General features: G+C 19.6%; 4 protein-coding genes across 4 annotated transcripts; 2 read left to right on the forward strand and 2 right to left on the reverse strand.

Moving 5' to 3' along the window:
* Positions 1-735: 735 nt before the first annotated feature.
* PGAL8A_00289200 (conserved Plasmodium protein, unknown function) lies at positions 736-13,473 on the reverse strand (the record flags this gene model as incomplete). The annotated part of the gene is made up of 1 exon (XM_028671896.1): positions 736-13,473. One exon carries the CDS (start codon positions 13,471-13,473, stop codon positions 736-738), a length of 12,738 nt encoding a protein of 4,245 aa, XP_028528503.1.
* Positions 13,474-17,343: 3,870 nt separating this feature from the next.
* PGAL8A_00289300 (conserved Plasmodium protein, unknown function) lies at positions 17,344-18,864 on the forward strand (the record flags this gene model as incomplete). The annotated part of the gene is made up of 6 exons (XM_028671897.1): positions 17,344-17,390; positions 17,575-17,851; positions 18,036-18,171; positions 18,444-18,561; positions 18,636-18,709; positions 18,839-18,864. 6 exons carry the CDS (start codon positions 17,344-17,346, stop codon positions 18,862-18,864), a joined length of 678 nt encoding a protein of 225 aa, XP_028528504.1.
* A 1,383-nt stretch (positions 18,865-20,247) lies between these two features.
* Positions 20,248-23,294, forward strand: MCM2 (DNA replication licensing factor MCM2, putative; the record flags this gene model as incomplete). The annotated part of the gene is made up of 2 exons (XM_028671898.1): positions 20,248-20,253; positions 20,385-23,294. The coding sequence occupies 2 exons, from the start codon at positions 20,248-20,250 to the stop codon at positions 23,292-23,294; spliced, it is 2,916 nt and encodes a 971-aa protein (XP_028528505.1).
* Positions 23,295-23,991: 697 nt separating this feature from the next.
* PGAL8A_00289500 (conserved Plasmodium protein, unknown function) lies at positions 23,992-24,830 on the reverse strand (the record flags this gene model as incomplete). Its single annotated transcript, XM_028671900.1, has 4 exons — positions 23,992-24,171; positions 24,242-24,326; positions 24,462-24,515; positions 24,715-24,830. 4 exons carry the CDS (start codon positions 24,828-24,830, stop codon positions 23,992-23,994), a joined length of 435 nt encoding a protein of 144 aa, XP_028528506.1.
* Between the last annotated feature and the right edge of the window lie 167 nt (positions 24,831-24,997).

A 24,997-nucleotide genomic window follows, 5' to 3' on the forward strand; every position in this document is an offset into this window, starting at 1 on the left:
CAAAATGATTTTCTTCTTTTGAATACCTTTTTATAAAACATATGTAACTATTTATAATTTTTTCTTAATTTTTTTAATCATTTGTTATATGTTTTATCAATATTCAATATTTTAATTATTCAATTGTATATTTGACATCCTAAATATAACAAATATTAATTCTCATGTTATATTCTTCTATTCATATTTTTAATTGGATTAATCAAAGAAATGCTTTAAAATTTATTCTATCATTTATTTCTAGATTTTTTTTTTATTCTTTAGATTAATTTTTTCCATAACTATCTCCTATTTATTTTCCCCCAATCCACAAAAATTAATAATATGAATAAAAATAAGAATTTATAACGATATATAGTAGTATATACAAGTAAAAATTGTTAAATATGTAACAATTTATTTGAGAAGCAAAATAATTAGGCGCATATTTATCTCAACCTGTGAATTTTTTTTTAAGACTTCATATAAATATGTATTCATTGTGTAAAATTATATTAATTATAATTTATATTATCTGATAAAAAGAAAAAATGCAAATATATATTCTTGAAGGTCCATATAATCTTGTTAATCATGTAATTTCTTCCATAGATAAAAGAATATTAAAAATTTAATAAATATTATACATTCTTTTTCATAATTTTTATAGTTTTAATTTTGTATATATATAATATATATATATATATATATATTTTACAAATGTCTCAAATTCTTATGCATATTATTTAAGAGAATTCAGCAATTATTTTTTTGTTGTGTGTGATTTATATTTTTATTATGTGTTATTTGATAGGGTGAATTTTGAGAAATATATGATGCCATGTTGTTAGGTAAAATATGTGGTGGAATATTGTTACTTATATCTGTTGGTTGAGATGCCTTTAATAAAATGTTATTTTCATTTACATTTTTATCTATGTTTCTTAATTCCATTATATTAACGTTATTTGAAGGCATTACTTGTTGAAATGAATCATATGTAAAAAATTTGTCTTGATTTGTAAATTTATTTATATTATTTGATACATTTTTATTTAACATAAATAATGTGTTTTCATTTAAATTATTATTTAAATTTTCTTTTGTAATAATTTCATCATTGTTATTATTTATTTGTCTCAAATTATGTAAATTGGGAACTTGTGAATTTACAGGCATTGTTATTTGTCTTTGTTTTTGTTTTTTCTCATTTTCTTCATTTATTAGAACATTTTTCTTTAAAGCATATATTTGCTGTAATTTTTGTTGAGGTAGAGGTATTTGTTGTTGTAACTGTTCCATTTGCTTTTTTAATTCTTGTTGATGAAATTGATATTTTTGCATATGTATTTGCTGTAATTGTTGGGGTTGTAATTGCGGATGTAATTGCATTTGTAATTGTTGTGAATGCAATTGTGATTGCATTTGCGGTTGTATTTGTGTCTGTAATTGATGTGATATTTGTTGTGATTGTAATTGCTGTAGCTGTTTTTGTAACTGTTGTTGTTGAAGTTTTTGTAATAATTTTTGTTGTCGTATTTGATCATTTTTGATTTGGTTTTCTTGTGTGCACTGATTATGCATTTGCTGAAATGAAGATGGAGAATTCTGTTGACTTTCTTTATCATTATATGCTTTTTGAAATAATTCTTGCTGCATTTTCTGTTGTTGTAATTTTTGCTGCAGTAATTCTTGTTGTATTAATTTCTGCTGAATCATTTCTTGTGAAGAAAATACATTTTTCTTTGGTAACTTTTGTAACATATTTTTAGTCAAATTATTATTTAAACCTGTGCTTATCATGTTTGAATTATTTATATTGTGATCATTAAAAGTTGATTTCACATTTTGTTGTTTTAAATTTGGAGAACGAAATGAAGGTATGCATGTCTTACTAACATTTTGTGGTGTAATATTAGATTGATTAAAAATTTGTGCATTCACATTAGGTTGATTCCCATTAGATTGATTCACTATGGGTTGATTCCCATTAGAATGACTCAATATGGGTTGATTTCCATTAGGCTGATTCATTATAGGCCGATTCATTATAGGTTGATTCACATTAGGTTGATTTATATTAGGTTGATTTATATTAGGATGATTTATATTAGGTTGATTTATATTAGGATGATTTATATTAGGATGATTTATATTAGGATGATTTAAATTAGGATGATTCACATTAGGATGATTCATATTAGGATGATTCATATTAGGATGATTCGTATTAGGATGATTCATATTAGGATGATTCATATTAGGATGATTCATTATAGGTTGATTCATATTAGGTTGATTTATATTAGGTTGATTTATATTAGATTGATTTATATTAGGATGATTCATATTTGATTGATTCATATTAGTTTGACTTATATTAGGTTGATTTATATTAGGTTGATTTATATTAGGATGATTCATATTAGGTTGATTTATATTAGGCTGATTCATGCTAGGTTGATTCATATTAGATTGACTTATATTAGGTTGGTTCAAATTTTGCTGGTTAATGTTAGGTTGATTTAAATTTTGTTGACTCATATTTTGTTGAGAATACCCTTTTGAATTCATATTTAACTGACTAAGGACTTGAAGAATAAAATTCATTTGATTTACATATTGATTTAAATTCATTTGTTTTCTATTTTGAAAATTTACATTATTGTATTTCATTGATTGATTATTTAGATTATGTAAGTTCATGTTTTGTTGATTTAAACTTTGTAAATTATTATTTTGGCCATTAAAATTTCTCTGATTTATATTTCTTTCATTCATATTATAAATAGAATTAGTTTTTTGATCATTCATATGAATATATGTCTGTCGAAATGTGTTAGATTCCACTGATGGTAACTTTGATTGATCATTATTAACAAAACTATTACTATTGGCATAATTTTGCTGTATTTTATTATTATCTAAAAGTTTGTTTTGTATTTCGTTTTGTTGTTTCATTTGAAACACATTTTGAAAGTTTTGAGAATTATCTATTATACTTTTTGAATTGGTAGACATATTTTTATTTTCTTCATTAATTTCATTTTTTACACTGTTTTGACTTATATAATTAATGTTTTTATTTACTGATTCACTGGGATATGGTATATGTTCTAAGTTATCAACATTTGTATTATTAATATTTACAAAATTTTCTACTTGATGATTTGGAAAACTTATAACTTTTTTTACATTATTTGATGTATTTATATTTTGAATTATATTAGGAGCATAATTAACATTAAAACTATTGTAATTTGTTTGCTTATAATTTGACAACAAATTTGTTCTACCTTCATTATGGATTGTATTGAAATTTTTTATATTGTTGCTAGGATAATTAGTTGGAACATAATTCAAATTTTGTATATTTTTATTATTTGCATCGATAAAGTTCAATGAGTCATCTATATCTTGATTCAATATTTTTTCTTGAAATATCAACTTGTTCTGATTATCTTGAATTAACTGTGAATTAGCAGTATATGACGATGGATAATTACCAGGCGATGCTGATTTTATTGAAAAAGAGTCATCATTTATCTTATTCATGGAAGAAGGTCTTACTTGATTTTCTAAATACATAGAATACATTTTTTTTTCTGAGTTTAAACTATTACTTAAAGAATTTTGTAACTGTTTCGTTGAAGCATTAGATGAAATTTCTAGTTGCCTAGAATTATTTAATACATTACTTGTGATTTGCTTTGGGGGTAATTCAACTGATTCATATAACGGTGTTTTATTATAAGATATGTGATTATTACTATGATTCATAGAAATGTGTTTACTATGTTGTGATGACACATGAATAGGAGATGTAAAATTATCATCTTCTTTATTTTGAAAAGAAAAAATACATAACTTATTATTTAAATTATTGCTATTATTACTTAAATTTAATTTATTTGTAGGTTGTAATGCTTTCATATTATGTAATGAATCAGATACATTATAATTTTTCTCACTTGTAATTTGTGTTTGCTGATATAAAATTGCCGATGAATTTGATTTAATGCTTTCTGTGTTAGAAGTACTTTTTTGAATTTTATTTGGTGATTGATTAGAAATATAACAATCTTGAATATTTTTTGTTGGAGCTTGTTGATTATTTATAGAATTATTTATATTCTCATTAATTGAGTTGTTAGGAATATTATTTGTGTTATCTGATAATATGTATTTTTTATTAGGGATATTTAATTTATCATTTATTAAATGATTATTTGGAAAATTAAATGGAATTTGATCATTTATATTATGCTCATTTATCAATTCCTTGTCTATTAATGAATTATTTTTTTCTAAATTTATATCTCTTTGAAAATAGGATCCTTTCTCTTTAACATGAATATTATTTATTTTATTACTATCTGGTATATGTGTTTTAGCATGTTTTCTGTAAGATATATAAGTATTTAAATTATGTGTATTATTTGATACATTAATGTTTTTTAATTCATCTGATAATAAATTTGACATACTTATTGATGTTTTAGATTTCGTCATATTATTTGCATGATCCGTGTTTTTAATTGGTTGAGATTTTTGTCTGCTACCTGATAAATGTGTTGTTTTTGATGAATACTTAATTTGCTTATCAGATAAAGGAGAGTCATTTAAGTACTCATTATATGACTTAATTAATGATATAGTTTGTCTCTTCGTTTTTGTTGTTTCTTTGTTTGTCTTCATATTTTGATCCTTAATGTTTGATAAATTGTTACTATTATTAAAAACTTTATTGTTATCATTATTATTATTTAAGCTAAAATTAATAAAATTTTCATTTTTAGGAACTTCCTCTTTTATATGATCATATAAAGATGTATCATTTGGGTTAAATGGTAAATTACAAGAATCATTTAAATTTTCTGGCCTTTTATTTAATGGATTATTTTCTTCTTTCATCATATCTTCTTTATTTTGTTTTAACTGTTTTTCAATAGTAATAGAAAATTTTGCTTTATTGTTATTTTCGCATTCTTCTTTATTTGTGTTTTTAGATAACAAATCTGTAGAACATGAATTAGATAAGAAGGAGTTATTTTTTTTTTTAATATTCAGATTTTCAATATTTCCATTATTATTTGAATTTAATGAATTAATCATATTATTTTCATTTATTTTTGCATAATTTAATTCCTTATTTTTATCAAAATATAAATTTTTTTTCTCGTCATTAAAATCGTTGTTTACATTATTTTCTTTAATCAATTTGTCATGAGATATATTTTCATTTTTGTTATTACTATCTGTTAAATTTTTATTATTACTTAAACTCATTTTATATATTTCTTCATTTTTTTCTAAAAAAATTTTGTTATGACATTTTTCTGCTTTAAGTTCATTATAATTCCCATTAAAGTTTTCATTGATGTATTTTCTATATGCCCTTAAGCGTGTTTCCGAGAGAAGATTTTCTATAGCTTTATTATTTTTTGATGATAATAGAGAACCATTAACAGGAAAATTTCTTAGTTTATCTAAAATATAATCAGCTAATAATATTTGAGAAATCAAGTTCTTACAATGAAATCGTTTTTTTATTTTTTTAATATTTATTTTTTTTTTGTCATCAACAAAAGGAACATAATTAAGTATCTGTTGAGCAAATTCATTAACTCTCTTATATGATTCATTTGGTGAATAAATATATAATTCATTAACTTTAAAAGATTCATTATTTAATAAATTATTTAATTTTCCTAAGCTTTCACTTTTTTTCCTTTTGTCATGTTGTATTATTTTTGTTATGTATTTTAGAAATTCTTCATCTATTTTGTTCAAAAATAAATTATTTTTATTTTCGCTATTTTTAATATTGTTTGAGTTACTAATAAATTTATGACTCACTTCATTATTTAAAGAATCTAGAAAATTATCTTCATATCCTATTACTGGTTTAATACTTTTGTAAAACTTCTGTATAATCTTATAAATATGTTTATTCTCTACATTAGAACCTTTATTTATTATGGATAAAAACTCTTTAACATTTTTTTTATTATTACATACAGAATTCAACAATTTTTTTATACCATCACAATTTTTTAAAATATAATTTAATTCACAATTTTTTTTAATTTTTTTATTTATATGTTTATCTTTTAATAATAAAGAAGATCCTATATTTGAACTGTCAGAAATATTCTTATCCACAAAGATATTTTCCTTCATTAATCCATTTCTTGTTATATCATTTATTTTTTCTTTTTCTATTACTATTATTTCTTTTTTAGCTTCACGTATATTTTGCTGATCTGCGTAAGAAACATCTTCATTTTGTTTCATTTCGTTTTTATCTTTATTTTTTTCTTCATTTTTGATTTCTACCTTTTCTTGTTCTTTTCTCTCTTGACTCTGTGAGTTTTCATCTTCTTTATTTATTTCTAAATTACGTATATCTTCCTCTTCTAATTTTTTTTCTTTTTCTAAATATCCATTTTTATCTTTTTCATTACAATTTTTTTCTTCTTTTTTACCCTCTTTCTTATCCTTATTCTCATCTTTATTTTTTTCTAAATCTATATTTGCATCTTCCTCTCCATCAAACTCTTCTTCTTCTTCTTCTCCTTCTCCTTCTTCTCCTTCTCCTTCTTCTTCTTCTTCTTCTTCTTCTTCCTCTGCTTCCTCTTCCTCTTCCTCTTCTTCATCTTCTTCTTCTTCTTCTTCTTCCTCTGCTTCCTCTTCTTCTTCCTCTTCTTCTTCCTCCTCTTCTTCTTCTTCTTCTTCTTCTTCTTCCTCTTCTTCTTCTTCCTCTTCTTCTTCATCCTCTTCTTCTTCTTCCTCCTCTTCTTCTTCCTCATCTTCTTCATCTTCATCTTCTTCTTCTTTTTCTCCTATTTCTTCTTCATTTTCCTTTTCTTTTTCTTTTCCTTTTTCCTCTTCTTCTTCATATTTTTTCTCATCTATATCTTTTTCTTTCTTTTCTTCAATTTTCTCATTTTCATTTCCTTCATTTCCTTTTATATTATCTATATTTAATAATGTTTCTTTTTCATTTTTAATTATCTTATTTTTATAATTGAATGATTTCTTACGTAAATCATCTAATTTTAATGTTGAATTTTCTACATCACTACAACTAAAAAAACTATCTTTTCCACAATCAGTATCTTCCTCTGATGTTTCTTTAGAAGCACAAGAAAAATCATTAAATAAATCATTAAAAAAATCCTTTTTCCTTTTTAAATTATCAATATGAATTTTCTTTTTATACTTAAAAGGATTATTTGCTTCATCCATTTCGTTAACCATATGAAAATTGTTTTGGCTTTTATTTTTTCTGTTATTCATAAATGATTTAAAATTCAACAATTTAGAATCTTTTGATAATTTTTTTAAAAAATCATTTCTTTTTTTTTTATTTCCATAAAAACATTTTATATTTTCACCTTCTAAATTGTTTTCATCATAAGGATTTTTTTTCATTTCTTTTAAATTTTTATCGCATTTTTCACTTTCTATGTCATTTTTTATTTTGTCATAACTATTATGCTCACTGCTATTAGTATTTTTTTTTTTTTTGGATTTATAATTTTGAATTTTTTCATTAAAATATTTTTTTAATGTATTTATTAATGTATTTACATTACTTGAAAATATAGGTAGAAATTTTAATTTTTTCGAACGTTTTTTGAATGTTTTTGTACCGTTTGAATAATTTTCATAATGCAAATTATATGATACTATATCATTGTATAAATCATCTTTTATTAATGAAAAGAATTTATTCTTACATTCATCTGGACTTCTATTTTTTTCATAAATATTATTTATTTTATTATACGATCCTAATGCCAATGATATTATATCCCAATTTATATAATCAATATAATTAATTTTGTTATTATGGTGTTTCATATCATTATTAATTCCGTCAACAAATTCATCTTTATAATTCTCATTGTTACATTCACTTTCAAACTTTTCGTTGGTAGATGTATTTTCATAATTTACTTCATCAACTTTATTGTAATTATCTAATTTATCTGATTTTGTTTCTTTGCAATTGTTTGTTTCATTTCTTAATTTATCTAAGTCATTCACATTATTTTTATCTAAATTATTATCATTTTTGTATATTAATTCTTTTGATTCCTCGAAACATAGCATAGAATTATTTTCTTTTTTTTTTATTTCATCAACATTTATATAATTCATATATGTTTTTGTTAAAATTAGAAGGAAATTCATTTCATCATTTGTCCACTCTTCTCTTTTTTCTTTCCACTTTTTAAAATTTTCATCATTTTTTTCATTGAAAAGGAATTCTCTTTTTAAAACATTTGATTCATTTTTTAAATTTGATTTTTCAAAAAAGTTGTATATTTTATTCTCTCTTTTGGGAGAAGGACATTGACCCTCTGAATCATTGCAATTTACCTCATTTAATTCTATATTTTCATCTATATTTATTAAAATTTTTTCATTTAATGATAATTTTTCGGTTTCATCTATAATTTCAACTCCTTTATAATTTTCACTTAATTTACGTTTAAGAATTTTTTTTTTTGACGAAAGGATATCAGAAAAATCTTTTTTTCTCTTTTTCTTATCTCTTTTTATTTGTTTTTTTAATATATATGAAGAATTCTTTAAATAAAATAAATATAAAAAAAAAGTATATTCATCGTATTCTGATAGGTTCATTAAGGGTAAATTAATGTCATTATAATAACCATCTATATATCTAAATTCAAATGGATATATTTTACCCCCGTGTAGTTCCATATTGTTGATATAAACATCTACATTTTTTTGTTTTATTTCATTAAAATATTCATTTATATTTTTTTCTATAATTGAATTATGTATTTCTTTATTTATATTATCTACTGAATACGGTATTACAATTAACTCTTTAACATCTATGTTTAATGGGGAACTAGTAAAGATACTATTATGCTTCATATCCTCATAATGATCAATATGATTTTTATTAATAATATAAAAGTCATGGTTATTATTATTATGATACAATTTTTTATATTCTTTTTTTTTTAATTTATATTCTTTATAGTCATCATATTCATCCATTTCATTTCTGTTTTTCGTTTTTAATATTTGCATTTTCTCCATTTCTTCGAATTCTGGTTTCTTTTTTGCTTCTTCATCCTCATCTTCAGTACCATCATCGTTATATTTATTTATTTTTTTTTTATTATTCTGAAAATCAAAAATTTCTTCTTTTATTTCATTTTCTTCTAACATTACTTTCGAATCATTTGTAAATGAATTTAAACATTCACCATCATAAGGATTAATTTTTTTTTTTTTTTTATATTTTCTAAAATCTTCAAATTCTTTTTTGATTTTTTTATTTATTTCTATTTGAGATTTATCCATATTTATTTGATTAACATGTGTTTCATTATAGCAGTGATTTAATTTATTTTCCATTTGCTCAAGGGAATCATCATTTAAAATTGATGCTTTTTTTTCATTTATAGCATTATCATCTTTATAAAAAACACTTTCGTTAACTTCAATAAGAGAAATACTTATGAATAATAGACAATAAATATATAAATGATTGCTTAAATCTAAATAGTTACTGTTATTTGAATAAAAATCATTATTATCTTTATAATGTAATACATCTAAATATGTAAATTCATCGTATTTCCTATTTTCTGTTATATGTTCTTTTTTATTGAATTCATGTTTATTTAATAAATCCTTATTTATATTTTCCCTCAAATTAATTAAAGAGTGTTCATAATTTATATAAGAAGTTATGATTTGTTCATCAAATTCCATTTCACTGTTTTTTAATACATTTTTGTCTAAATATAAATTATTTTTATTATAGTATATATTATTCTCATTTATGTTTAAGTATTCTTGATTTAATCTATCATTCGTACTAAAAAAATTATTATTATTATTATTATTTTCATTATGTATACTTATTACATAATCAATATTGTTATTTACAATATTTTTGTTATGAAAGGAATTTAATGAAAGTATATTTTCAGATGCACCTACATTATTTATACTTAATTTATTAACAACTTCAGAATTATTATGTTTATTTTCGCTATTTATATGCATTAAATGTTCATTGTTTCTATTATAATCATCACAAAATAAATTATTTTTATTAATATGCAGGTTATTTTCTTCTATCTGTAAATTTTTTTGAAATGAATCAAAGAAATTTTTTTTTAAAACACTTTTATTTTTTATTTTATGATCTAATTCAACAGGAACTAAATCTGGTCTTATTTCGTTTAATATAAAAAACCAAAACATTTTAATATCGTTTGATATTTGAGATGAAATAAAATACTTATCATTTTTTTTCTTTTCTTCAAAATGATTATTCATTAGATAACCAAATCTTTTTGAAACATTTTTTTTCCATCTCTTTTCTTCATAATAATCTATACTCATCCACATCATTTCTTTTAGCATAAAGTTATTATGTGTTTGAAAGTTATTGATTGGTTCCGCTTGTTTATATAATCTACCATTTTTTATAATTTTATATGCATTTTCAGCAATAAGGATATTCATTGCATATTTATCATTTTTTTCATTTGGATAATTTTTTTTTCCTGTTTTGCTTACCTTTTTTTTCTTATTGATTTCTTTTTTTTCTATGTTTAAAAATGACTCATCGTTATTACTTGAAAGTTTTTCAATCTTTTGCAAAGCAATATGGTTTATACATCCATTTACGCTTTCAGTTTTCACTTTGTTCTTACTTTTATTTTTTTCATTCTTCCTCTTTTTATCATTTGATTCATCGTTATTATTTTTATAATCTTTATCATTCTGAATTTTTTTATTTTTATCATTATCATTATTATCATTATTATCATTATTATCATTATTATCATTATTATTACTATTTTCATTATTATCATTATTATTACTATTTTCATTATTATCATTATTATTACTATTATCATTATTATCATTATTATCATTATTATCATTATTATCATTATTATTACTATTTTCATTATTATCATTATTATTACTATTATCATTATTATCATTATTATCATTATTATTACTATTATTACTATAATCATTATTATCATTATTATCATTATTATTACTATTATTACTATTATCATTATTATCATTATTATTACTATTTTCATTATTATTATTATTATTATTAGCATTACTATTATTATTATTAGCATTACTATTATTATTATTAGAATTACTATTATTATTATTAGAATTACTATTATTATTATTAGAATTACTATTATTATTATTAGAATTACTATTATCATTTCCATTATTATTACTACTACTACTACTATATTTGTCATTACTGCAACTTTTCATAAAAGAATCACCTAGGAATATTTCATTGCTATTTCTATTTCTTTTCCCTTTATATTTTACACATTGTTTTATGTTTAAAATCTTATAATTAAAAAGAAAATGTTTACAGTACTTTAACAAGCTCTTATATGAAATAATAAATTTTTTTTTTATTACATTTTTAAAATATTTATATTTAAAAAATCTTTCATCTATATAATAATTTTTTACTCTCTTTATATTAACTTTAATAATTTCGTTTTTTCTAAAACTTTTTCTTCTTTTAAAGACTTTACTAATTTTTAATACTTTAATTTTTATTTTATTTGTTAAACTTTCTATGACTTTTTTATAATATATATTACTTTTATTATTTATATGATTAATTTTCAAAAGTTCTATTTGATTCTTATCTATATTACCTACATACTCAGATGAAAATATTCCTTTACACTTTGAAACAATTAGAAAATTTCCTCTTAAATCTTTATTTATATATTTAAAAAATTTTATAATTTTGGTACATAAAATTATTATGTAACTGCTATCAAAGAATAATTCAAAAATATAAAAATTTCTATTTCTTTTTTTCAAAATTAAAAATGAATATTTATTTGCATTAAGAAAGTATTGATTATTTAAAATAATATATAAAGTAATGTAGTTAAATTTAAATTCTAAAAATAAAAATAGTGAATTTTTGTCCATAACTATTAAATTTATTAAATAATATTTTAACATTTTTAAAAATAAAAAGATTTCCACAATATGTGTTATCTCTCTTAAATCGAAATATAAAAACTGCTTGTATTCTTGTTTTCTTTTATTAGAATCTGATACATTATTCATTAAAATTTTCTTATAATATATAATGTTATTGTTAGTTAAAAAACGAATTTTATTTAACATATTAATGAAACTATTCTGTTTAGCTTGGTTAAAATTTCCATTTTTCTTAAAAGAAATTAAATAAATTATTTTATTGTATTTATTTATTTTTTTAAAAAAGGAACTACATAAACTTTTAATTTTTTTCTGTATTTTATGAATAAAAAGATCATTTCTTATTTTCTCCTCCTTTAAAAAAATTTTAAATATATCAATGTAATTATTAATAGTGCAAATATATTTTTCCTCATAATATATTTGATAAAAATGTTTGCTTTCCTTTATATCTAAATTGATTATAGAATTACTCCTTTTATTAAAATATCTTGTATTTTTGTAAATTATATTATAAATAATATAATGTACATTTTTATAATTTTTTTTTCTTTTTCTTTTCTTAAATATACTTTTTGAAGATTTTTTATAATTTAGTTTAAGTAATTTGTTTACGTATATAGTTATCAATTGGATTTTATTATTTTTAATTTTATATTTAAATTTTATGATTTTTTTACTATTATTATTACAATTATTATTGCCATATTTACTCTTATTTTTATTGCTTCTATTATTCATTTCATTATTTTTATTAAAAATAAGGTTAAAATTATTTATAAATGCTTTAGAAAATTTTATATTTCTATTATTTATTAATAAGAAAATAAGAAATTTTTTCATAAAAGAAATATCAATACAAATTTTTATTGAAACAAAATAATTATTATAAATTTTCTCTTGTAATTTTTTATGTTTCTTCTTTTCAATTTTAAAGTAACAAAATCCATTGTGTACAAAATTATTTATTACATGAATTCTCTTTTTTCTGTCTTTTTCTTCATAATTTTCTAATCCTACCTTTTTTATTTCTGATACATATATATATTTATTTTTTTTAGTCGCTTCATCGAAAATATAGTATTTACATCTCTTAGTAATATAATTTAAACAATTAAAAAGCAACAGAAAATGTAATTTTATAATTTGCTGAATATATATATAAATAAAGGTATATATTTTAATAAAAAATAATACCATTCTACGTGTTACTTGAAGATATATTAAATTAATTAAAAAAATATCATTTTCATATTTTTTGTAATTTAATAATTTAATAAAAAAGTTCATGATATTTAGGCTTCTTTTGTTATTTGTTATTGTCTCTATGATATTTTTTTTATTAATATGTTTAAAAACAGTTATATTGTTTTCATTAAAAGTATAATCATTATATCTTAAAATTTTATCTTCATTGTCATTAACCCAATAATATCTATGAAAATTGACAAATTTATTATTTAAATTCATTTTTATTCTTTTAGTGATATTTTTTTTAATAATTTTTCTGTTCTATTATTTCTAATGATTGAATCCAATGACTTGTTTATAATCTTGTGTATTTCTTTATTTTATTTAATTAAACATTTCCTTTTTTTTTTTTTTTTTTTTTTTTTTTTTTTTTTTTTTTTAATTATTTATTTATTTATATCTTATTTTTTTTTTTTTTATTTTTTAAGTTTTTTTTAATTATTTAGTTTCCTTCTTTACATATTCCTTAATAAATATTTTTTTGTAATTCTTTTTTTAATTTTTTCTTTTTTATCAGATCATGTTATTTATCATTTTTTTAAAATTGAATGAAATTATATTTTTTTTTAAGAATATACATAATTTTTCTGTAAAAAGTTTAAAAAAAAAAAAAAATACTCGTGCATAAAACAGTTCTTTATTTTTTAGATAAAGGATAACCTTTCTTCAGTATTTTGAATAAAAATAAAATATAAAACATAGTTGATTTAAAAAAAAAAAAAAAAAAAAAAAAAAAAAAATTAATAATAAAAGAAAAAAAAAAAAAAAAAAAAAACATTTACTATTTATATTTAATAATATTTATATTATATTTTTTATTAATAATTATTTTGTATTTATATTATGAATTAATGAAGTTTTATTAACATAACAGTTATATGTGAAATTCAAATTTTATTTTGTTATATACAATTATGTCTATAAAAAAAAAAAAAGTTAAATCATTTAAAATTCTACCTATATTAGTTTTTTTTTTTTATTATTCGAATGTAAAATTTCATTTAAAAATATTCAGTATATGATAAAATCTTTCAATTTTTTTTCATATGTAATTTAATTAAAATATATTTATACATTTTAAAGGTCTATGTAAACATTAAGGTATTTTAATAATATGTATTATACATTATATATGTATATTTGAAAAAATAAAAAAAAAAAAAAAAAAAAGGAAAAATGGAGAAAAATATATAAGAAAAAAGAGAACATAATAGAAAAAAAAGTTTTATTCAAAATCTTTGTTCTAAATTATATAATATTTAATTCATAAAAAACTTTATATGTAATAAATACTTAAACATATATTATATTATTATTTTATTGTTTGAATTGCATGTTACTGATCATTTATTATATTTTTTTTTTTTATAATTAATCTTCTAAGGACAATATAATTTTAATTGTAATTATTTAGTTACATTTTTCAGAAATTAGGAAAATTAATTAAAAAATTTTACCATATATTAAAATATTATATAATTTATTTCTAGACACACATAATAGTATTTATCTACTAATTACACTTGTCAACGCACATTTTTTTTTGATTTATTTTGAGTTATTTTTATACGATACGATAGAATCTAGGTTTTTTCCATTTTAGAAAGAATTTTATTATAAATATTATCAATAAATTATTTTATATTGAAAATTTATATTTAATTTTTAAAATATGCATGTATATATATGCAAATATGTATTTATGTTTATTTTATGATTATTTGAACAAACATATTCTCTATATTTTTTAGGTACAATGAATTTTCCATTACACATAACTTTTTTTTTATTTACACTAAATTTACACGATTTAACTTACCAACTGAATTATTTGTAAAAATTAAAAAAAAAATAACTACCTAAAATTATGTTAATAATTGTTTTAAGTCTAAATGTGTTTTGCACATTTACAGCTAAAATAATTATTTATAAAAGATTTTTTCATTTTAATGTATAAAGTAATTTTTTATTAATTATAAAGTATATTTTTAAATTTAAAAATTCAGAAATAAGTAAATCTATAATTAAATAATAATAAAACAAAGTTTTATTATATCCCCTATTTATTTATTTTTTTCTAAAATTATGTGACGATTTTAATTTTTTTTGTAAATTTGTATGTACTAAAAAGGAAATTTAAACTATTTTAATGATTAAGTAATAATTCAAAAATCTAAATTTTTATTTTTTATTTTATTTTTTATGTTTTTTTTTATTTTTTTTTTAATTTCTTGATAATTTTAAAAGGTAGCAATAAAAATAAAAAAGTCTGCAATAACGGTTTTTTTTAATTAAATTGGTTATCTGATGTATGCTAATTTATATATTTTTTTGTTTTTTTTGAAACTCACGTATGTATTATAGGGAAGTTTTATATAACTACAATATTTTTTAGGTGGAGAAAAATTAAAAAATCGTATAAAAATAAAAAAATAATGAATTCATCATCTATTGATTATGCAGCTTGTCTATGTTTAATTTTTTTAAAAAATAAAAAAATTCATAATTATTGTAAATAATGTAAGTTTTTAAAAAGATTAAATGATAATATGTTTTATAAAAATGAAATATAATACCCAAATATCTAAGTGCATAAAAGAATTAAATTTACGTTATATAAAATTATCGTATAAAAACTAAAAATATAATAACTACATTAATATATATATATATATATTATTAAAGAATTTTATTTATTAAATATTTTAAAATTTTCTAGAAAATATAATGTTTGATAAGATTATAAGAGAGCATTAATAGTATTGTAAAATTAAATACAACCTAAACAAGTTGAGTGTTTCGCACATTTTTTGTTAAATTAAAATATCATAATTTAATCTAAAATAAAATAAAAAATAAAAATGAGTAAATGGAATTTTTTTAAGTAGTTCATTTTTATGTTTTACTAATTAGTAAGTTACAAAGAAATGTATTTTTATATAAAAAAAAAAAAAAAATAAAAAAAAATAAATTATATTCTCTAATCATATTTTAATTTTTATTTCTAGAAGTTTTAATATATTATTGTTACACAGTTAAACATTTTTGTAATCATCAATAATAAATTTTGGATTAATTTAAGGTTTTTTATTTTACAATTTTATAATAACAAATAAAAATATATTAAAATATAAGAATATGCACACTTTGTCATTTTTTTAAAAAAAATCATAGACTTTTTTTTAATCTTTAATTATGTGGAAAGAAAGATTTTGAAATAAAAGAAAAAAAGTAGATCTTCGGTATGCATATTAAAAGATTATATATATATATGCGACAAATAGAAAAATGCGCAATAATGCTTTTATAATAATTTTATGCAATATTTATATTACTTTTAAATAAACATTTAATAACTAATATATATAATTGACTATCTTTTACAGAAAAATTTATCTTTCGTTTTTTATTTTACACAAAATTATACTAAATTAACAAATAAATATTTGTAAAAAAAAAAATTTTTAGATTATTAAATTTAGTTGTAATTTTTTACTATGAAATAATTATTTTATAAATTTAATCTGAATATTTCTTAATTTTATAAATTTTAATTTATAAAGATATAAATTAACAAAAAAAAAATATATACATACATATATATATATATATATAATAAAATAATATTCAAGTATTTCAAAGTATAAAAACCGTATCTTGAAACTTCTCATATTTCGTAAGAATATTAATAATCTATCTAATAAAAAAATTATTAAGAAATTAATATATTCTTAATTTAACAAAATTTTTTATGCTTTCTATAAAATATTTTTTAAAAAACATATTTTTTTCTTCTCATTTAATATATTTCTTTTCTTTTTATTCTCTTACAACAAAGAATTTATATTTTTTTTTATCTTTAAATGCATAATAAATATCTTATTTATATTTAATATTTATTTTTTATTTATATTTTTCTCTTTTTCATGTTTGCATTTGTTATATTTTTATTTATTTAAACTTATTAATTTTAAATTATTTAAAAATATATTACTAATAAACAGCTTTTTTTTTTTCATTATAATAAAGGTATTCTATTATAAAAAATAAAAATATTTATTTTTTAACAAAATTTTTTTAATTTTTAAAATGAGTGTCGAAGATATAACTACGGAACAATTGGAAAATGCTACAAAGTAATTTCGAAGAATTTTTTTTTTTTTCTTATATGTGAAAATTTAAAATACACCGTTTATTCTTTTACTAAATTAATTTTTAGTTAAATTTTTAGCATTCAATGTATAACTTTCTTCTACCTTCTTCAAATTTCTAAATATTAAACTTTATTTCTTTTCATTTATTTTTTATTTGTAAACGTAGATCATTTGTTTCAATTGAATCTGCCACTCAAATTAGTAGGAGATATGTTAGAAAAAAATTGGAGGAAATTTTTAATTTAGAGGAAAATGCACTATATGAGAGAAAAAAGGAAATTAATGATATCGTTGAAAAAGTATTAACAAATCTTCTTGAAGAAGAAAATATGAAAAAAAATGAAGGATTTTCAATGAAAAATGAAGAAGTAAATAATATAAAAATCAATGATGATAAAAAGGAAAACTTAGACAGCAAATCAAATTTTATAAATAATAATAAGGTATAAAGATAAATATATTTATATAAATTTTTTTTTTTTTTTTTTTTTTTTTTTTAATATATATGAAAAATTTATAACTTTAATTGATCTTTTTGTATGTTATTTCATATAATTGTGGTACCATTTATTTATACCTATAGCATCTTTAAAATCTATATGTATTAATTTTTATATATATATATAGGATGAAATAAAAGAGGAAATTAAAAATGAAAATAATGATAATAAGTCACTGTGTGCACTTTCAGATGAAGATAAAAACTCATCAAAAAAAAGAAAAAAAAGTAGCAATGATGCGGTTTCAACTAGAAAAAAACAAGGTATTTAATTTACATTCATTTTTTTTTTTTTTTTTCTTTTATATATTTTAAAAACATATAATTTTTATATTATATAAAAATGCTATTTTTTTTTTTGTACATTAATGATATTAAATATTTAAAGACTTCATTGGTACATATATATATTTTTGCAATACCCATATATAATATATATTATTATTATCATTTCTGTATTTTATTTATTTTACGGAAATTTTAATAATTAGTAGTAAATATTTTTAAAATTTATTTTATTATTTTATTATAATTAGCTAATATAATGACAAAAGAGTATTTTTTAAACAATGCAAAATCATTATTCTGCAATATATCAGAAAATATAAAATTAAAATTAGAACCAAGAATTTTCAGTACTGGAAGTTGTGGATGGTAAAAAATATTTTCCTTTTTTTCTTTTTTTTTCTTTTTATAATGTATTTTTAAAAATATAAATTTTCACTTAGGCATATGATGGATAAAGTTTATCTTCTAGTAGGGGATCATAGTGTTCTTTGTCAATTTTGTATAAATTGTTCAGGTATATATATATATATAAAATAAACAATAATATTTAAAAAGAAGATTGCATACATAAATATGATAAAACATACATTAACATTATATATTGAAATATATTAAGAATAAATTAATTTCTTTTTGTGCACAGTTATTGGTAGCAAACAATGGAATTAGGAATATTAAAAGACAAAAAATTATTAACAAATTAAAAATTTACACTAAAAATAAAGAAATGAAAGTTAAAAATCTGAAGAAAAAATATTATTTTGTACCAAGATTATTTAAATACGTTGTCACTAAATAATTATAAGATCTTATTTTAATTTTTTTTTTTTTTTTATAGAAGACATTTATTTCTTTTTTCTGTTTCTAAAATCATTTGAATTAAATTTTTTTTTTAAGATTTTTTTTTAATGAAATTATATTAAAAATAATAAATTTTCATTTTTTCTAAAATTTTTGTTTTATGTAATTCCGTAAAAATTTAAATCGTTTTTTTTTTAAAAATTAATAAAAACTAAAAAAAAAGAAGCTATAAGTATGAGAATTTTTATTTTCTAAAATATTTTTATTATCTCTGTTTTAACAGAAACTATAAATTAATTTTTCTTAAATACAAAAAAATGATATTTCTATTAAATTTTTATAAAAAATGACAATTCTTTTTGAGATATAAAAAAAGCATAAAAAAAAAAAAAAAATGAAGAACATTATTTTTATAATGAAATGTGTTTATATATTTATAGTATTTTTTTCAACATTTAACATTTTATATTTATTAACTTTTTTTTTAATGTAATTAAAATATTTATAGTTTTAAAGAAAGAAAAAATGTATATAAATAGATATATATATATATATAAATAAATATCGTAATGAGATATATTTTTTCAAATATATTAGAAAATAAAAAAAAAAATTTGCTTTTTGTGAATCGCTAATATTATATAAGACATATATTTTTTACATATTCATTTTCCGATACATGTAAAGATAATATATTTTTATGATAAAGTATTTTAAAACAGTTTACTTTTAAAAAATTAATTTTTAAAAAAAAACATACATTTAAAAAAATATTTTTTAAAAAAAATAACTAATGTAAATGGAAGAAGATAATATATATTAAAAGAAAAAAAAAAAAAAATAAAATAAAAATTCATTTTAAAGGAAAAATATAATTTTACAAATAAAATCATACAATTTTTTGTAAATATATTCTACACATTTTTTCATTATTATTATTATAATTTTTTTTTAATCATTTTACAAATATTATATTGTAAAGATAATACACTTTTTAACAAATGTAAAAATATTCTTTTTGAAAAAGAAATCATTAGAAAATAATTGTTAAAAAAAAAAAAAAAATTGAATGAAATTAATAATATTTCAAAGTTCTGTCTGAATATAATTAGCTTTATGGAATAGTAAATAAATGTTCACATATATGTGACTTTATTTTAGAAATAAAAATTTTTAAATATCAAACTTTATTTTCAAAGAGTTTTTTTTTAAATAAAAATTTAACAAATATTTATCTTTTTGTGAATAGCGATGAAGGTAGTATTTATAATATTTAAAATAATGTGTAATAAATAAATATATATTAGTATTTTTTTTAATATATGTTTTTATATATTTAAAAATAAATATTTTTTTTTTTCAATGTATTTTGTTACCATTATTATCAGGACAAAAAAAGAGTTGAGGAAGATTTGGAATCTAATAAATATGACATTGATGAAGAGGATTTGCTTGATGATGAAGAAAGATTAAATGAAGAAGAAAGGCAAGCAGAACTAGAAGGAGAAAGTTTGTTTGAAGAGGATGAAGGTTTTATTTTTGGTGCAGAAGATGAGAAAAAAGAAATACAAAAATTAAGAAATTTAGGTTTAGATAATGATGAATATGATGATGATTTTATTGATGATGAAGTTGATTATGAAGATAACATGAAAGCAAGAAGAGCAGCAGAAAGGCATATACAAATGCAAAGAAAACAAGAAGGGAGATATGAAAAAAATAAATTTTGGAAAACATTAGAAGATCAATTAGAAGGAGATGATGAAGAAGAAGACATATTTGATAAAGTAGCAGAAAAAGTTGCAAAGAGAAGAGAAAATATACACTTATCTGCAGAAGAGACAGATATCCCGGATTTGTCCAATTTAGAAAGTGCAAAAGTATGTTTGTCCGTTAACCCTAAAGATGTAATATTTGATGAAAGGTATCAACAAGCAGCAGATACATGTTTTCGCTATTTTTTACATAAATTTTCTTTAAAAGATTCAATGGGTCTCAATATTGACCATTCAGATGTAGATGACAATGAAGATGAAAATATGAGTAGTTCTCATCAATATTATATAGATAAAATAGAAAAAATGATATTAAATGATAAACATATTTTAATTGTATCAGCAAAACATTTAATTCAATTTCATTGTGAAAATTTAGTTCAATGGATAGAGTTTAAACCAGAGCAAATATTAGAAGTAATGCATGAATGTTTAATGGTAGAAGCATATAGAATATCTCCTAAATTATATAAAGGAAGAATATGTAAAGTTGTTTTAAGAGATTGGCCTTATTCAACTCAATTAAGAAATTTAAGATGCACTGAGCTAAATACCTTAATTAAAGTAACAGGAGTATGTATAAAAAGAGGCTATGTGTTACCAAAATTAAGAGTTATGTATTTAAAATGTAATTCATGTGAGACCACATTATCAGAAGTGCCTATTTACTTTGCTGACGGAAAAAAACCAGTATTACCAAGAAGATGTCCTCATTGTCAATCAGCCACCTTTTCAGTTGATAGAGTTAAAACAGCTTATACTGATTTTCAAAAAATTACTTTACAAGAATCTCCATCTTCTGTTCCAGCAGGTAGAGCTCCTAGGCAAAGAGAAGTTATTGTTACAGGAGATTTAGTAGATAAAGTTAAACCAGGAGAAGAAGTAGAAGTATTAGGAATATATAAAACAAAATATGATGTTGGATTAAATATAAAATATGGATTCCCTATTTTACAAACAGAAATTGAAGCCAATAATATAGAGAGAAAAGAAGACATTCAATTAAGTGAATTAACCGAAGATGATATTAAAGATATTTTAAAATTATCAAAAGATCCAAATATAAGAGAGAGAATTATTACATCTATTGCACCCGCTATTTGGGGACATAAAGATATTAAAACCTCTATTGCTTATGCATTATTTGGTGGAGTACAAAAAGGAGGAGATAAAAGTCATTCGAAAAATAATGAATCCAATGATTTCGGTATACAGAATAGAGATATTTTAAATAACTTTAAAGGAGGACATACTATTAGGGGAGATATAAATGTATTATTATTAGGGGATCCAGGATTAGGGAAGTCTCAAGTATTGCAATATGTTCATAAAACTAATTTAAGAACTGTTTATACTACTGGTAAAGGTGCTTCAGCTGTTGGTTTAACTGCTGGTGTACGAAAAGATCATACGACAAATGAATGGACTTTAGAAGGAGGTGCATTAGTTTTAGCAGACGAAGGAATCTGCATTATTGACGAATTTGATAAAATGACAGATAAAGATAGAGTTAGTATACATGAAGCAATGGAACAACAATCTATTTCAATTTCTAAAGCAGGTATTGTTACAACATTAAGAGCTAGATGTGCTGTTATTGCAGCTGCGAATCCAATTTATGGTAGATATGATCCTACGTTAACCTTTAAAGAGAATGTGGATTTATCAGATCCTATTTTAAGTAGATTTGATTTAATCACTGTTTTAAGGGATATACCTAATGTGGATGAAGATTTTTATTTAGCTGAATATGTTGTTACAAATCATCAGTTGAGTCATCCTAAATTAGAAAATACTCAAAATTATCAAAAAAGAATTGAGAACTTAAAAAATGTAATTGTTTCCTCTTCCGCTTACGAACCAATTCCTCAAGACTTATTACAAAAATATATTATTTATGCTAGAACAAATTGTAAACCTAGTTTATCAGATGTACCATATGCAGAAATTAGCGCTAAGTTATCTAATTTTTATAGTAGAGTAAGGCAAAAAGCTAGTGCATCAGGTGGTTATCCATTAACTTTGAGGCACATTGAAAGCATTATAAGAATTGCAGAAGCTAATGCTAAAATGAGATTGTCTCAGCAAATTGTTTCTAAAGATGTCGATTATGCTATAGCAACTTTATTAGAATCATATGTTTCCTGCCAAAGATTTGCCGTTGCTAAACAGTTAAGTAAAGAATTTGCGAGATATCGTGCTTTATTTAGAGGAGGACATGAAGTTTTATGTGAATTAGTTAGAAGGACTATACAGCAAATCATTCAAAGAGAAAACCTAAAAAATGCATCTGCTAAGGATTTTCAAAACGATATAGAATCAGGTACTGAAAATGAAACTGAATTTTTAAACCCAAATAATGTTTTTCTTCCTCTAAATATTTTTATGAAAACAGCTATGCAGAACAAATTTTCTGAATACCAAATTGTTAATTGGATGAAATCCAAAGTTTTTAATGAGCATTATGCAGTAATTAAAAGAGATGGTGTAGAAGGAATAATAAGTAAAAAGTTTAAATTATAACATACAGATATATGTAATATGGAGAAAAATGATACTTAATAAATTTAGTGAATTTAAAAAAAAAAAATTATATATTTATCCATTAATAGGACAGTACTAGCTTCTTAAAATATTAATGATGAATAAATATTATATTTTTTAAAATTTGTTTTATATATGTATATATTTTTTTTTTTTTTTAAATATTTTTTTCAAAACAAAAATTTTTTTAAAAAAATATCTAAGTTATTTTTAAAGTCAATAAGAGAAACATATTTTTAAGTTACATCTTGTAAACAGAAGATTTTCATAATTTTTTTTTTTTTTTTTTTATTATACTTTTTAAGCCATAATTAAAACAGTTATGTCTATAAAAATACATTTTTTTTTTCTTTTTTTTTTTTATAGACAATTATAAATTATTTAAAATAGTAATCTGAAAAAGACTTTTATATATATTTAATATCATTCATATTTTTAAAATTTCTACTGATTTATATTTAAATATTATATCAAAAGTTCTTTTATTATTAGTAAAAATCGTATTGTTATACTTAACAATGTAATTTAATAATTTTTTTTTTGTAAAAAATATATTTTATATTAATATTCATAATTTTTCTATCCTTATAAAATTATATAATAATATTAACAAAAAAAAAAAAAAAAAATAAAATAAAAAAAAAGTATATTTTTTTTGTAAGACCTATTGTTTTCCTTACCATTTATATGGAACGAATTTTTCTTTAAAATTTTTTAAGTGTAATGTTGCTTTCATTTTTTCTAAAAAAGATATTGTATTTGAATTATTTCTCTCAGGTGCTTCCACTGATCCAATTATAGAATCATTAACATTATATTTATCTAAATGTTCTTTTGTAATTACATATTTATTATCCTATTAATATAAAAAAAAAAAATATTTTAATAAATAATTATATTTTTCTATTTTATTTTATTTATCTAACTTCTATGACTATATGTGGCCCATCAGGTCTATTACATTCTCGGAAAAGAACAAATTCTTTAGCACATGATGAAGGATCAGGTGACCTATTAAAATTTATAGATAAAAGGATTGATATGCTTATTATATAATATATCAACATTATTTCTTTTATATATAAAGTCTTAAAAACAAAAAATTTAATGTTTTTTTAAATAAATATTTCACTAGCATTAAGATACCTTGAACAATTCATAAGATTATTAATTTCATCTATACAATAAGATTCCCCTGTCCTTTTGAAAAAAAAAAAAAAATAAAATAAAATAAAATAAAGGAAACAATTTATTAATACAAATAATTTTCATCATATATATATATAATTTTATCATTATTTTACAAAATATTTAATGCTTCTTTCTTTTTCAATTAATAATATGTATTTAAACTTTTTTTAATATTTTTATTTGTTATATATAATTATTATTAAGTTACTTCTTGGAGCATCCCCTTAGTTCATCTTCTATAATTTTACACTTTTTAGGGTTTCTCTTGCTATTATTTAAACAAGTATAGTATTTTAATTTTATTTCATCACATTTTTCATTCATTTTATAAAAATGTAATTATTTATTATTATTTATCTAATCAAAATAATTTTATTGTTTTTAAAAAATTTTATAAATACTATTTTTTTGGTTTTTTATATNATTCAATTCGTTATACATGTAGTGGAAAAATAAGAAAAGACTACAATATTTTTTTTATATTTACTTAA

The sequence above is a fragment of the Plasmodium gallinaceum genome (assembly GCF_900005855.1).
Source record: "Plasmodium gallinaceum strain 8A genome assembly, contig: PGAL8A_v1_87, whole genome shotgun sequence".
Taxonomy (NCBI): Eukaryota; Apicomplexa; class Aconoidasida; order Haemosporida; family Plasmodiidae; genus Plasmodium; species Plasmodium gallinaceum.